The 15163-nt window shown below is 36.9% G+C and overlaps 1 protein-coding gene across 1 annotated transcript; it reads left to right on the forward strand.

Moving 5' to 3' along the window:
• The first annotated feature begins 4227 nt into the window (after positions 1-4227).
• Positions 4228-14714, forward strand: ABCE1 (ATP-binding cassette, sub-family E (OABP), member 1). The gene is made up of 17 exons (XM_009876895.1): positions 4228-4392; positions 4703-4788; positions 5085-5182; positions 5581-5698; positions 7197-7334; positions 7503-7572; positions 8693-8789; positions 9727-9816; positions 10396-10517; positions 11198-11419; positions 11872-11931; positions 12016-12074; positions 12245-12355; positions 12440-12582; positions 12678-12800; positions 13852-13963; positions 14204-14714. The coding sequence occupies exons 1-17, from the start codon at positions 4290-4292 to the stop codon at positions 14249-14251; spliced, it is 1800 nt and encodes a 599-aa protein (XP_009875197.1). The 5' UTR covers positions 4228-4289; the 3' UTR covers positions 14252-14714.
• Positions 14715-15163: the final 449 nt, after the last annotated feature.

A 15163-nucleotide genomic window follows, 5' to 3' on the forward strand; every position in this document is an offset into this window, starting at 1 on the left:
GCTTTGACACTTACAAATGGAGTGATCTCCCATATGCAGCTTGAAAATCTGTATCTTTCATTTAAATTTTCTTTGGGTATACTAGTTCTTAACTTGATTGTTCTTGTTGTGGAGCGACTGTGTGCCATCCATGAGCAATGGATTCAGAAATAATTCCTGAGATTAATAAGAAAGTCCAAATGCTGCTCATTCTCACTTCTTCCACAACCTTTATCTTTGAGGTCTGAAGCAATGCAATTTCATAGAATGTTAACTTTTTCTGCAAAATAGCTAAAATCTGGTTCAATTCTGAACCCAGATCTCACCTTCACATCATTTACTTGAATTGTCTCAGATTATCTTTCAGTCTTTCATTTGTTTAACGTTTCTTTGTTTAAGGCTGAAAAATTTAATGAAATTACAAAACCTTCTTAGTTATAATTGACTTGAATTAGTAAACTCTAACTAATGCCTGTGAAATGAATAAATACTGGTATTTCTTAATGCAGATACATTACATTTGTTTTATAGATTGGACAATACCGTTGCATTTTGTAACAGTAAAGTCTGCCTACACACTTTTTTAAAAATTTTTTTAATTTCTTCTGGTATGTCAGAGATAGTAGCAGCTGTGTTACACAGCCTAAGAACAGTAACTTAAAATTCCTGTGGTAACATGTCCCTCACTTTTAGATATTTTAGCGTTGGCATTAATTGTTATAATTGGACTTCATGGAGAGGTTTTGGCTTCAGTAAATAATACTGTTGGGGTTTTTAGAATTACTTTTTTTTCTTCTGTTTTTTTTTTTTTGCTAACAGGTTTGGTTTTTTTCCCTCTCTTATTCTTTCACCTGGGTCATCAGTCCATAGTTCTGGAAAGATTTTCTCTCATTGCTTCATCAGAATTCACTAATTCAAAATAAGGCTTTACTCTGTAGTTAGTTACAAATTAGTATTTTCTCACTTTGTGTTTGTTCTGTTCTTCTTGGTTTGGAAAGCAGAAATGTAGACGTGAACTTAAACGCTTCTGAATACCAGTTTCTCCTGCCCTTAAACTGCTGACTGCACTTGACAATTACTGGTATGCTGTGTGGTAGTGCATGCATGTTGTACGCGTAGCTGACCTGTGTTCAGTGCATTGAGAGTTCTGCTGTCTGCGCCTTGAAATCAGATGATTGTGTTCAGTATGTTAAGTTAAATGCATAAACACGTAACCTGAGTTCAGTCTGGCTTTGGACATCGTTGTTCAAATTGCTTGAGACTGTTAGTTCCAAGTAAAAATTATTATTGTTTTCTCTTGTGGACAGTTACTAACAAAGACGTCAGGATAGTCCTGGAAGTATTGCAGAAGGGACAGAAGTCACAAATATTTTTTGCTGGAATTGATTTAAGACCACTGCAGAGCTTTGGATAAACTGACACTTCCGTCACGTGGAGTCTGTGTCTCCGTGCCCGTTGACTAGTTCTGTTTCCCCATACCAAGTTCTTTACAACTGCTTGGTGTACCTACTTCTATGGCCTCTGCAAATCTCTTCACCGCAGTTGGGCATTTTCCCATATACATCAGTTAGAAAAAAGACTGGGCCTGTTTTTATTTCTTACCAACCATGGTCTGATTCAGCAATGGGTAGCAGGGTACACTTCAGTCTGATTATCTTCCTGAGGGAGGTGGCAAAAACTAATTGCTTTGAGCCATATTTGTCTTGGTCTTTTAGAAGAACCCTGATCCCGTTCTTCTGCTTTGGTGCTTTAGGCTGATCACCTGACTGGGTGGCTGGGTGGGTGGGGGGCAAATTTGGCTGGTCTGCTTATCTGCACTGCTCAGGCAGTCAGTCACCTTCACCAGAGGTTTGAGAGGTTGGACAGGGCAGGCGAGCTCCTGAAGTACGGCAGCTTTGTGCCCTAGAGCTTCCTTCTGTAACCCAGAGGAATCGTTGGAGCTAAGGTAACCAGCAGGGAAAGCCTTGCTCGGAAGATAGGCACTGTGGTCTCTGCTCAGGATACTCGGCCACACAGGCGTTGTTGGAGAAAGGGCTGACCCAGATCAGGTGCTTCCCTTGGGAAATGAGAGCGTGATTCACTCCCAAATACGCTGCACACTCCAATCTGCAGGACTTTTATGAAAAGCACTGGGATATATTCCGAATGTATCTTCATTTGAAGCACTGACAAAATCCAGTGTCTGTATCCTAGAAAATTACCCAGACTCAAACATCCTTATAGATTCTTTTAAGAATAAGACTTTCAGTTTCTTGTTTTCTTATCTGAGAAAAATGTATTAAACTGAGAATTGCAAGTCCATTATTCCATGTCTGCTGGCCTGGCCTCTGGATGTAATTGCAGTGTTCAGCCCTACTTTGTCTGACTGGTCTGATGATATAGAACTGTAAAATCACTTTTCAATTTTTTTAAAATAATCATTCATGTATTTGAAAACATCAGCTATGTTATTAGGATTTTTAGGCTTAGGAACTGTTAAAATATTAAAGAAAGATATACTGAAATATTAAAATTAGAAACTGCCACAATAAGGTTGACAGCATGACTAATAATTACATACATTTATATCTGATTAATATATTTAGACATTAATTTAAAAATACTTTGGAAATTGAAAAGAGGAATAAGACTGCCACTTAAAATGTTCATGACTCCAGTAATACTGGATTTAAAGATAGAATAACATCTTCATTTCTGACCTTTGCTTCCTGTTAGATGCCAGTCACTTCCTTTCTTTCATATTCCAGTAGTATCTGTAGGATTTTTTTCCAACTGTAGCTCACAGATGGGTTTAGGGAAGGAGGAGTTTGATGTGATAATGTGCCGTACACTTATTTTATTCTTACTTCTGTCAAGAGATTGCAAGTCACAGCCTTTCTTCATATAATAGCCATATGTAGTAAATCGTCGCTAAACCACTGCAGGATACTGTAGTTTGATGGAGCAAAGTTGAACTGGCCATCCATCAGAAAATATTTGCTTTAATAAGAAATGTTGGAATCCTTTCCTTGGAAGGAAGTGCATGTGTGAAAACCTGAAGTATTTCAAGACTCCTTCCCAGTTATATCTTTGAAATACTGATACATTGAACTAGAAATGCTTTCACTTTATGGTCTTTCTTGAGACCTAAAAAAAATAAATAGAGCTCTCATCTCTAATATCTTGTAAACTTCCAAGAGCCTTATAATTCAGCTGATTTGTTGTTCTGGAGCAGGAGGGACTGGAGCGAGCTGTCCTTAGGTGTGCCTTGCTCATAGGAAGATAAAGTCGTTGTTATTGTTACCTTGAGTACTATATTTGTAAATATGGTAAAGGAAATACACATGCACTTTAAAATACATTGCACTTTTTCCTATCTATCAGGACTTAAATTTAAATTCTTTGTCCTTCCTTCCCTTTTGCTACAACTGTTGACGTAAATTCTCCGTACAATGCAGTGCTTGTCAGTGCGCATTACAAATAGCTAAGCAAGGGAAGAGACAGTTACGTAGAGGAATGTAAGTAGTAATTTAACTTTTTTGAGTGCATTTATTTGAGATATCGGGAGTATTTAGTCTAGTACTCCAAGGCCTTTCTTTTCTAAAAATAATTTTATAAAGAACCTTGCTTATTTCTATTGGAATATATTTTAGTCATTCCTGTCATTTAGTGTAGTTATTCAAATACTAATGGAACTCAAAGAATCAAACATCATCATGTATGTCTCTTCACATTGCCTGGATTACTTTCTACATTCAACTACAAATTTTTAACTTTGAAAACTTGGTTGAAACTTTACAGTATTTTTAATATAGAATATTTGCACACAGTTTGCAGAGTTAATATTCTTACTGATTTCTTGGAGCATAGTCACAGTTTGTCTTTACCAGGTGCTGTAGCATGAAGGTTACTTTACAAAAGGCAGCTTGTGAAATGGAAATTTGCAGCTGTACAGATTGTTTTGTTCTTATTGTGACATGCTTTTCTTGTAAACAAATATGTTCTCAGAGATAATCAGAGTTTTATTTTGCAATAGAGAAATTGTAATGGCATGGAAAGCTGATACTGAAGATCAATGCACACACAGATTGTACACACCAGTACCCTTACTACTTGTATCTGAGACTTTGCCGTGTTTGCCACCTTGCTTAAAAAAAGAAATCTAATCATTTTGCGTTTTTCATCTCTGAGCTTTGCTAATAGTAACTTCAGGTATGTATATTCTTCTCTGTAATTATGTTCTCTTGCATTTCTTTTTTCCCCGCTTAAGATCTGGAAGACTTCCACTACTCATAATTGGATAACCGGTGTTTAACCCTAAATTGTGCATTATGGCAGACAAATTAACAAGAATTGCTATTGTCAACCATGACAAGTGTAAGCCAAAGAAATGCCGTCAAGAATGCAAGAAGAGTTGTCCTGTGGTTCGCATGGGTAAGAGATGTGATTTTACAAATTACTTAAGCAGTTGGGAGAAGTTTCAAATAATGTTCTCCCAGAAGGAACTACCTTTTTTTTTTTAATTGCTAACGTTTTGTTTGTCATTGATACTTTGTTTCACAAAGCCCTTAGAAGTATCACTGAAAGCATGAACAATTGATAGACCACTTTTCAGGTCTTCAGATGATCTGAAGCTTCAGTGAATGTTAATGAGTTATATGTTCCTCTGTGGAATTTCATATTAGTGGCAAGAATTCGGATTCATCAGAAACTTCCTTGAGTTAATCTTCCTCTTTTTCACCAGGAAAACTCTGCATAGAAGTCACGTCACAGAGCAAAATAGCATGGATCTCAGAAACTCTTTGTATTGGTTGTGGTATTTGCATTAAGGTAAAAGGCTGCTTTATTGGAAGTGGTAATATTTCCTTACTATGCCATTAGATTTAGTAATGCATACTGTAACTTCAAAAAGCAATTCTATTTCCTTGAATAGTCAGACCTTGTTAACTGTTGTTTATAGAAAGTGAAGTACTGTGTCAGTTTACTGAACTGGTTGGGTTGCAGGATGTAACTGTTTGTTTGTGGCTTTGGTTTTGTTTGTTTGTGGCTGTAGACACCTAGCAGTAGAACATAGTGTTTTGTTAATAAATTGTGTGCACTAATCTCTAAATTCATTTCAATTACAGAAATGTCCTTTTGGAGCCTTGTCAATTGTTAACTTACCCAGCAACCTGGAGAAAGAAACAACACATAGATACTGTGCCAATGCCTTCAAACTTCACAGGTATTTTATTTTTCAAATCAATGTCAAAAGGGGGAAAAAAAAAAGCTTTTGATAAGTGTAAACATAGTGCCCATCGAGGTGTTCTTGGTTGTTACCTCAGTAGCTTATTTTTTTTGGATGTTAACTGCTTTTTTTCTTACTAAAAAGTATTACAGTGAAATAAAATTTTAGTGCTCATTTTACAGAGCTCCTGTTTAAAGAACAGACTGCTCTTAAATCTTTCTTGTTATCTTCTGGTTTTAAGGATTACTGATTTCATTTGAATTATGTATTGGCAAGTTAACAAAGTAGGTTAAAATAATCAGAACATCTGAAAACAGGTTGTAACATTTCCTTTACCATCAAATCTTGGTGTCTCTTGGCATTAATCTAATCCAGAGTTATCGATGTTGGTACAGGTTGCCTATTCCTCGTCCAGGTGAAGTACTGGGATTGGTTGGAACCAATGGTATTGGAAAATCAACTGCCTTGAAAATTTTAGCAGGAAAACAGAAACCAAATCTTGGAAAATATGATGTATGTATCAGCAATTAAGTAGGGTTGGCATTATACATAGCTGTGGTTATATTTTTTTCACGGAATTTTTCTATTTGTTGAACCCTGTAGAATTTGCGAGGACGTTGTCACTTTCCCTTTTAAACAGCCAGTGAACCCCTGCACATAGAAACAATAGCAAGATGTTGTTAACAAAGCTTTTTTTTTCAAGGTCTGTATATCTCTGAAGAAAGATAAGGATACTAATTAAAATTGTAACTCCCTGAAGGTAAATATCAGAAGTGGGTTTCTGTCTTTTAAGTCCCACTTAAGGTTTGGGGGTTTTTTTATAGCAGTGTTTAAAAATGCCAGCTTTTTTCCCATGCATGATTCACCTAAGCAGCTCAAGTTTTGGAGTTTCTTTTAAGTTCAATGTTGTTCTTATCTGAACAGCTTTAGTGTCTGTGAGCACTTAGCATGTACCCTTGTGATCTCTTTTGCTTTTTGATCTTTGGTTCTTGTGAAGACAATCTGTAAAATATGTTGTTGTTTACCTAGCACTACTCCAAAGACTGAATATCAGTAGATATAAGACATAATAGCAACTACCGTGACTCTTCTTATCAGACAGAATTTTGGTTTTCACCTTCTCACCTTCAGCTCACATGGTGACAATTGAATTCTGATGCTCATTTCTGTCCTTCAAGAAGGGGTGAGCAGGAAAAAAAGACGAGTGTGATCAAACTTTCTTCATCAGTTTCTTTACCTGAAAGAGTAATATTTTAATAAATTATTAATGTCATGGCTGCACAGAACTGCAAAGAAGTCATAATTTCCCAGCTACATTTCCTATTCTCTTTCAAATTTGGTTTATATGATTTTGTGGACTTCTTGTTTCAGGTGGTAGTACTGCAGAAATAGCACAACTTTTGTCTTTCTGAATTAAAATTGAATTAAAATTACTTTTCCTGGGTGATTGCTCTGAACAGTTCCTTTTTGTTTTGAGGTTTTTTTGGTTGATTTTCCTTTTGTCTTCTACTTCCATTATCTTAGAAATATTTGGTAGACGCAGCGAAAATTACCAAATTTTATGGCATCTTCTGTGCAAGTGGATTTTTTCAGTCCAATCCTTTTCCCTTGAATTAGCCGGATCAGATAGCTAATAAGTAAAGTTACATTAATCCATATTATCATTTTCCCCTTGAAATAGTTTCACTTGTAGCTTTTGAACTGCCTAAGGACAGTTTTGAATATTCTAGCACAAGCTTAAAATGGTTTATTCTTGAAGGGGCTGGTGACATTGCTCCTGAAAAATAATATCTGAACTTCCATCCTCCATCTTGCTATTTTACAGTTTTTTAAATAAATGAAAACTTTGCAGAAGCAACATAAGTTTGGTAACTTAACTTTTAGCCAGCCCTTTTTGGTTAATCTTGCAAGCATATTCTATTTGCTATATTGATTGGAATTGCAAAATTGGATATTTCTTATGATGTTTTTAGAATGGCATAAGTAAACACAAGCTTTAATTTTGTTACAGGATCCACCTGACTGGCAAGAAATTTTGACTTATTTCCGAGGATCTGAATTACAAAATTATTTTACCAAGATCCTGGAAGATGACCTGAAAGCTATCATTAAACCTCAGTATGTGGACCAGATCCCTAAAGCTGCAAAGGTGAGAAATTACGTGAGGTAACAGAAAGCTGGGACCTCTCCTATAATACGCTTGTCTTGTGTTTAAGGATTTTGTTTAGCAGCATAATTCAATGTCAGAGATCCACCACTGTCTGAAATTTATATTGTTGAAGTAATGTTGTGGGGTTTTTTATGATTTGTCTTGCAGGGAACAGTGGGATCAATTCTGGATAGGAAAGATGAAACCAAGACACAAACTGTTGTATGTCAGCAGCTTGGTAAGCAATTTTTTGAAGTGGAATGTCCAAACATTTGAGAAAATCACATTTACTGAAAAAATAAAGTGACGATAGGTTTAAATTACACCAATTAAAAAAAAAAGGGAGAAAAAAGTAAAAATGCTTTTGTTTAAAGCCTTGGGCTTGCTATGAGCGTATCTGAACTAATGCAAATAATATTTCATGGCAACAGCAAACTAATTGATACATGATAGTTAACAGATTCTAATGCAGTCTCTAGTTCGTGGTAGAAAATGCTTTTTAAATCTGGAAAAGTTCCAGTTACCGTTTGCTGCTCTGGCTTGCTTACAAGCAAAATCTCTTGCAAAATCTTAACATCCTCTCTTTGTGAGAACCATCGCTTATAGAAAATACTACCCAAGTACCAGAATAACCTCTTCTTTTTAATTCTTTCTTAAAAAAAAAAAAAAAAGCTTTATATAGCTAATTATATTGGAAGTAATACTGACTTCTGAGAATAATGCAGTTAAGAAGAACACATGCTCAGTTCAGCACTGGTCATTTTAGGTCTTTTGAATTCAGTTGCTATTAAATTTAGCTTTTACTTGACAGGTTGCCAGATTAACAACAGGGTTCTTTCTGGCAGATCTTAGTAGTAAACGTGGGGCAGCACTGTACCACCAAGAACATGGTGTTTGGGTCCCACTTAGCTTATTAGTGAAACAGTGTATTCTTGAAATGATTGTTCTAATGAGAAAACCGTGGCTTCGCCCATTTGCTGTTAACGTTTGAGGGACTTGATTTTCCTGCAAGTCAGGACTCTGCAGTCAGGTCTAACAAGAAACCCGTTTAAAACTGGTATAGTTTCTTTTGGGGGCTGGAAATTTTTACCAAATACAGGGTGTAAAACCAAATAGAAATGAAATCCTTCTGCATAAAAAGAAGCAGCCATACAAATTAATTGGCTAGTGCTGCAGAGAAGCTGTAGCTTGCTGTGACTTACCAATAGCTTTATGATGCTTCTGTCTAAACTGAACACTTACATCAGTTTTCCCCTCTGCATAGGATGTTTGCTGTGATTATACATGTTTATGTAGGTAATAAAAATATAAATTGTTGTGTTGGTTATAACATATCTAAATTAACCACTTATTTGCAGACTTAACCCATCTGAAAGAAAGAAATGTTGAGGACCTTTCAGGAGGAGAACTTCAGAGATTTGCTTGTGCAGTTGTTTGCATTCAGAAGGCTGATATGTATGTTTAATTTACCTCTGTTACACGTTGCTTCAAATAATCGATTTCAGAATATGGTCCTCTAATTTTACATTTATTGTTAGAAACAATGTTGTTTGGAATATTTAAACAAAAGGATTTTTTTTTTATATAAAAAGAATGTTCTTACCAACTCAGCATCTGAGATCCATACTTGCTCCGTATATGATCCCTGCTGTTCTTATACTTCAAGTCCTCTGATGGGAAATAGCTAATTTCAGAGGCTACTGTAAAATTTCAGCGTGGCAACTGCATCATCTTACCATGAACCCCCAAAACCTGTTTGACAGAGTACCTCACCTAGCCTCTCTGAGTAGGAAAGGGACTGATCCTTCATCACGTTTGGGGACTCATGTCCATCTTCTCCTCTCTTGCAACCAGGAATTACTGTCTAGTCTGTGCTGTTCCCTGGCTCCTTGGGACCAAGAAAGCAAAATCAGAAGAGTTATAGGAATTGGGTTTTGTGTGGGTTTTTTTTTGTCTAGATTTTTTTTATTTTTTGTTTGTTTGGGCTGTGGGTTTTTCTCCTTGGTGCAGGATTTGCTTGGGTTTTCGTGTTTGTTTTGTTTTTCTCTTTTGGAAGATGTCCTTTTGCACTTCTTGGTTCATGTTAAATTTAAGCTGAATCAGAACTGAGTGCATGGGAATCCTAACTGATTGCTGATTTCTTGTAACATCTGATAACTTCATCAGAGCTTTTGGCAAAGGAATACTTAACTTGACCATTAACACATGTGACAGTCCTCAGAGGTTCAAGGCAGGTGTTAGTACATAATTCTCATTTTTCCTCTCTATCAATATAAATAATATGTTTTTTAATTTTTTTTCCTGTGTATTCAGTGGTAGAAATGTTAGTAGTAGGCTTGAATATGAAGAAAGCTTGCATTAACTAAGGCTTTGTCCTTTCTTTTGGGGCTAGCTTCATGTTTGATGAACCTTCTAGCTACCTAGATGTCAAGCAGCGCTTGAAGGCTGCCATTACCATTCGATCCCTAATAAACCCTGACAGGTAAATACAAACTTTAAGTGTTTTGTTAAACTGTAGTAATAGGTGATTGTTTACAGAGAGAAGAAGTATCCAGTCTATCTCCCTACAAGTGCTGTCTTTTCAGTATGGCGTGCTAATAGATGTTTAACATGTTCTAAGTCAGCAATATTTGTTCCTTTGCATTTTAGAAACTTATTTCCAACAGTTTCTGTACCATTTCAGCATTGGGGTAAAATTCGTAATAAGGATGTATAAATATAGGTGGTTGCTTTTCACCTGGTGAATATTGCTGTTCCACCCCCTTCTCACAGAGTTTTTTTTTTTCTTAAAATGTGCTAACTATTTTTTGCTCCAGTCAATCAATATCCTTCCACTTATATAAAGAAGCTGCCAGTTTACACTGGAGTTTCAGCTTGGACAGTTTAAAAAAAAAAAAATGCTTGTTAGAGACTTGAACTCCACATCAGGTGTAAAGCTAAGAAACCGTATTAAGTGAAAATCATGTTGATAGCTTTTGTTTAAGCAAGACTCGAGCAAGAAAGAAAAAATAAATGTTTTTGAGCCCAAGTATAAAAGCATCTCTCTGGCTCTAATTTTCAGGTACATTATTGTTGTAGAGCATGATCTAAGTGTGTTAGATTATCTCTCTGACTTCATCTGCTGCCTGTATGGTGTGCCAAGTGCTTACGGTGTTGTTACTATGCCTTTCAGCGTAAGAGAAGGTAATTCTTGCCGTATTTCTCTTTTTAAACCTAGCAGAAAAATTCTGTGAAAGAAAAAGGTACCAGCATGCTAATTGTCTATTATGTGACCATGTCTTCTTCCTGTTATAGTTCAGTAACTAAAAAACTACTGTCCTGTTTTGTGCAGAATATCTGTTTCCCATGATCCTCAATTTGTAACTCAACCCAAAAGTCCTAATTATGAAATAATTAAATTGCTATGGACATAAGTTTGATACTTGCAGGTGTTTTGTAAACAGTGGAGTTAGACAAAAGACCCTGTAAATAGTAGAGAAAGGGCAGGAGACAGTTTGCACAATACAAAGGTACATCCAGTTCAAATGACTTGACCCCTTTGTAGCACCAAGACTCGGTAGTAAAGGTTTTTGCAAGAATGGGCCCAGCAGCAGATGTTTCTTTAAACCTTACACATATTACTAGTGCTAGGTTTTCAGGAAGAGCTTCTATAGCATTTCTGTAATTTTAGTAAGATTTTTTTTTTCTTCATTAAGTTTGCATAATGTACACACATTCAAATAGGAGGTTGTGTTGCCTCTTTTTAACGTGCCATTTAAAATCCAATGTTCTCCTTACCTGACTGGAATTGACAGCCAAGAACTGAAATTCATGTTGTTTTGTTGTAGATGTTTTCTTAATGATCTTTTTTACTTTCTTCGTAGGCATAAACATTTTCTTAGATGGCTATGTTCCAACAGAAAACCTAAGGTTTCGAGATGCATCTCTGGTATTTAAAGTGGCTGAGACAGCTAATGAAGAAGAGGTTAAAAAGATGTGTATGTACAAATATCCTGGAATGAAAAAAAAGATGGGCGAATTTGAACTATCCATAGTAGCTGGAGAATTCACTGATTCTGAAATTATGGTGATGTTAGGGGAAAATGGTAAGTGCAATTCTTGTTGGAAACTGCTTCTACAGCCCTAAATGTGCTCCTAAAGCCCTTCTGCAGTCTGGGAGCCAGGCTTCTAAATTACTGGTCTTGAGTCAGGTCAAAGGGATGATGTCCTAGAGACATGAGCGTGCTCTCTAAATAGCCGGAACTTGAAGTTATTACCTGTTAGTGATGCTGTTTTTTCCCCATTTTAAGAACTTTGACTGCCAGGATGATGATTGTCCTGGTGAGCCAGAAGTCTAGACTATTGTAGCTATAGATGTCTCTTCCGTTTGAAAAAGCAAGTAGTAGCAACTGCTACTCACTCAAGTGAATAAGAATTCTCAACATAGTTTAATCTTAAAGTGTATTCTTTCTTTATTTTTTTGTATCGCTGAATTAATTGTTAGGGATTTAAGTTACTGAAAAATCTGAAGTAATATGTAACTTGCATTTTATTTTAGGAACTGGCAAAACTACGTTTATTCGAATGCTTGCAGGAAGACTTACACCCGATGAAGGAGGTAGTGCTTAATACCTTAGTTGAAACCTATTCTGAAGCTACTGGAAAGGCTCTTGTTTTCACTATAGATTATATCTCTTTATAGGTGAGGTCCCGGTTCTAAATGTCAGCTACAAACCACAGAAGATCAGTCCTAAATCTACAGTATGTTGAAGCCTTATTTATTAAGTATTGTGCTTCTTACAAAAAGCATGTTCTTAGTACCCAGGCAGGATTTATTGATGCCTGGAACAAAGAGCTCTCTTAGTTCCATTTCTTCTCATTGTCTTGTGGTGTTGTGCGTAAAACTGAGCGGCAACATTTTTCTTCTCAAGGGAAGTGTCCGTCAGCTACTGCATGAGAAGATCAGAGATGCCTATACACACCCCCAGTTTGTAACGGATGTAATGAAACCTCTTCAGATAGAAAACATCATTGACCAGGAGGTATTAATTGCCTGAGGCAGCATCCTAACTTCTCCAGTTCTCTACCTGTAATGGAACTAACTGCCCTTACTCTCGCCCCAACAGGTTCAGACGCTGTCTGGGGGTGAGCTGCAGCGTGTTGCGTTAGCTCTTTGTCTTGGTAAACCTGCGGATGTCTACCTAATTGATGAGCCTTCGGCATATTTGGACTCTGAACAGCGTCTAATGGCTGCTAGAGTCATTAAACGGTAAAGTATACACGGTTGGGAAAAAGACCTGAAATTTTCAGTAGTCTTACAGTAAGTTTGCGTTTGGCTGTCTCACTTTTCTATTTCTATTTCAGTTTCATTCTCCATGCTAAAAAAACAGCATTTGTGGTTGAACATGACTTTATCATGGCTACCTATCTTGCTGATCGTGTGATTGTTTTTGATGGTATTCCCTCCAAGAACACACTTGCCAACAGGTAAGAGACTTGTTCAGATTAGTGATCAAGATAAGAGAACAACATAGAAACAAATTATCAGAAGCACCAACAGAAATAAGGAGGTGAAGCATCCCTGCCTGTGGCAATTTAAGCTGCATTTCAAGTTATCCAACAGTTCTAAAGCAAAGCAAAGAAAATGGGATTGACCCACTCATAGAGGCTGCCAAGACACAGAGCTGGGATGTAGTTGGAGAATGCAACCAAGCCCTCAAAAACCAGACCAGCTCCTGGCTTAAACTAGCCTTAAGCAACTGCACACCAATTAAATTACAATCATAACAACAAACAAGTAGCATTGATGGTGCAGAATAAAAAAAAAAGGATCAACTGTAAATTAAGTATGCTTATGACAATAACTTTTAGCTGTTCTAAAAGAAAGCAACCACCTGAGGGTACCTCTACGCAAACCTCATGAGGTGCAAGGCTTGACAGCAACATGTACTGAGTTTTACTCTTTTAAAGCTGTCCCTTTTGATAAGTTTCCTTTGGTTCCTTTAAGGGAGTTCTGTAAATTACAGAGACTGTTTGAGGAGCAGCCGTATTAGAAACCAGGTTTTTGGAACAGTGCAGTTATCAAGCCAGGTGTAGGTAGGGAACCTTTCCTGTGTTTACACTGCAGTGCTAGCCCAGTATTCCCTCGATCGACACATTTGTTTGAATTTAAAAATCGTGATTGCAGAACTGATTCTCAGCATATGTTAATGGTCTTCGTTATATCTTGCTAATGGTGCCATTCTTTTTTTGCTTTTAATGAAAATAAGTGTGCCAGCACACATAGATAGAAACTAAAGGAACAGACAGGTGGCAGCAGTCTGAAGATGTGTAGTGCCACACTGAGACGCTGCTGAAAGATGAGAGGAGTAGTTAGGACTTGTTGTGTGAGACATGATTTGACTGAAAGTGATTCATGTACAGCTCCCCTTTGCGTTACCAGCCCCGAATGAGCTCAGGGCGAAGATCAAAGCTGCCTGTAAGCTGCACAGCATCCAACTTCTGAAAACTTAGCTGGAATATTCTTCTCTCTTAACAGCCCGCAGACACTTTTGGCTGGAATGAATAAGTTTTTATCTCAACTTGAAATCACTTTTAGAAGAGACCCCAACAATTACAGACCAAGAATAAACAAACTAAATTCAATCAAGGTAAGAGAGAAGCACCTTTGCAGTAAAGAAGCCCTGACTTGACTATAAAGCCAAGTTTTAAAACAAGGAACAAAATGAAGATTAACCTGACTGTTCTGCTGTGCTGGACAACAGCATGTAAAACAACTAGCAAGAGTAGTACATAAAAAGAAGTTTAGATAAGTGTCTTTTATCTCAGTGTTTTTCAAGTCTGCTAATGACTGCTTGCAGTAACATTGAGCTTTATTTTCTCTTCCCCAGGATGTGGAACAAAAGAAGAGTGGAAACTACTTCTTCCTGGATGACTAAATATTGAATATGAGCATCTTTGTACCCAGCACATAGAAATGCATATTGGAATCTAAACATTTGTGGATGAGAAGGTTCAATCAGGTTTTAGAACACTTCAATCTTCTGGAGCTTAAAATATGAGAGGAGTAGCAGTGTAAATCCTAGTCTGAGTAAAACTGCCACTTTATATATTTTGGTGACACAGCCCTATTTTCAGTGTAATAATCTCAAAATAGACCACCCTGAAATTGTGCAATTGCGTCTCCAGATTTTTCAGATTTTGAAGGGAGCTTGTCAACTGAGTATCTATCCTACTCATGTACCAAGTACTGACTGCGCTTCTTCATCTTAAAATTTTGAAGCTGTTCTCTCTGTAAGAGGGAGACTTACCCAGAGTGTCAGGCTACAGAAATGACTCCTATTTTAAAATGGTGGAATCTCTCCAGATGAGGGTTTCATAAATAAATATCTTCCTAACTTACAGCTCTTCTGTGACAGTGGAAAAATTCTTCAATTACTAATTCAGAAGTCTGGATATGATGTTGTCATGCACATCTCATACTATGGAAAGGAACAGACAAAAAATGAGTGCAAACTACATATAACAATAAAAAGAGACTGACACCTTTTTTAGTCATCTGTCCCTGTGCATCTTCTCAGACCTAGTTATGGGAGAATAATCAGCTGAAGTCTTAAAGAAAATATTAAAACCCTTTCACTCTTCTGTCACTTAAATCTCCATAGTGAAGAAAGGCTAATGGCAGGTTTTTGCAGCTGCTTGTTCTACAAACTCAGCACTACAGGAAGGAGGGTTTTCAGTAATTAAGCTCTCTGTTCCACCAAGTCCTGACACCTTGTCAGCAAAACCCTCCTCCTGTACTGTGACACAGCCACACAGAGCTGCAGAGAACACTGCTTTAAAAGCTTATA

Source organism: Apaloderma vittatum, unplaced genomic scaffold (assembly GCF_000703405.1).
Source record: "Apaloderma vittatum isolate BGI_N311 unplaced genomic scaffold, ASM70340v1 scaffold27169, whole genome shotgun sequence".
Lineage (NCBI taxonomy): Eukaryota > Metazoa > Chordata > Aves > Trogoniformes > Trogonidae > Apaloderma > Apaloderma vittatum.

Excerpts from the sequence above, each read along its gene's own strand:
- ABCE1 (XM_009876895.1), top strand. The coding sequence starts at position 4,290 with ATGGCAGACAAATTAACAAGAATTGCTATTGTCAACCATGACAAGTGT. Across the intron at positions 4,393-4,702 it reads TTGTCCTGTGGTTCGCATGG|GAAAACTCTGCATAGAAGTC; the intron begins GTAAGAGATGTG and ends CTTTTTCACCAG. Across the intron at positions 11,932-12,015 it reads ACTTACACCCGATGAAGGAG|GTGAGGTCCCGGTTCTAAAT; the intron begins GTAGTGCTTAAT and ends ATCTCTTTATAG.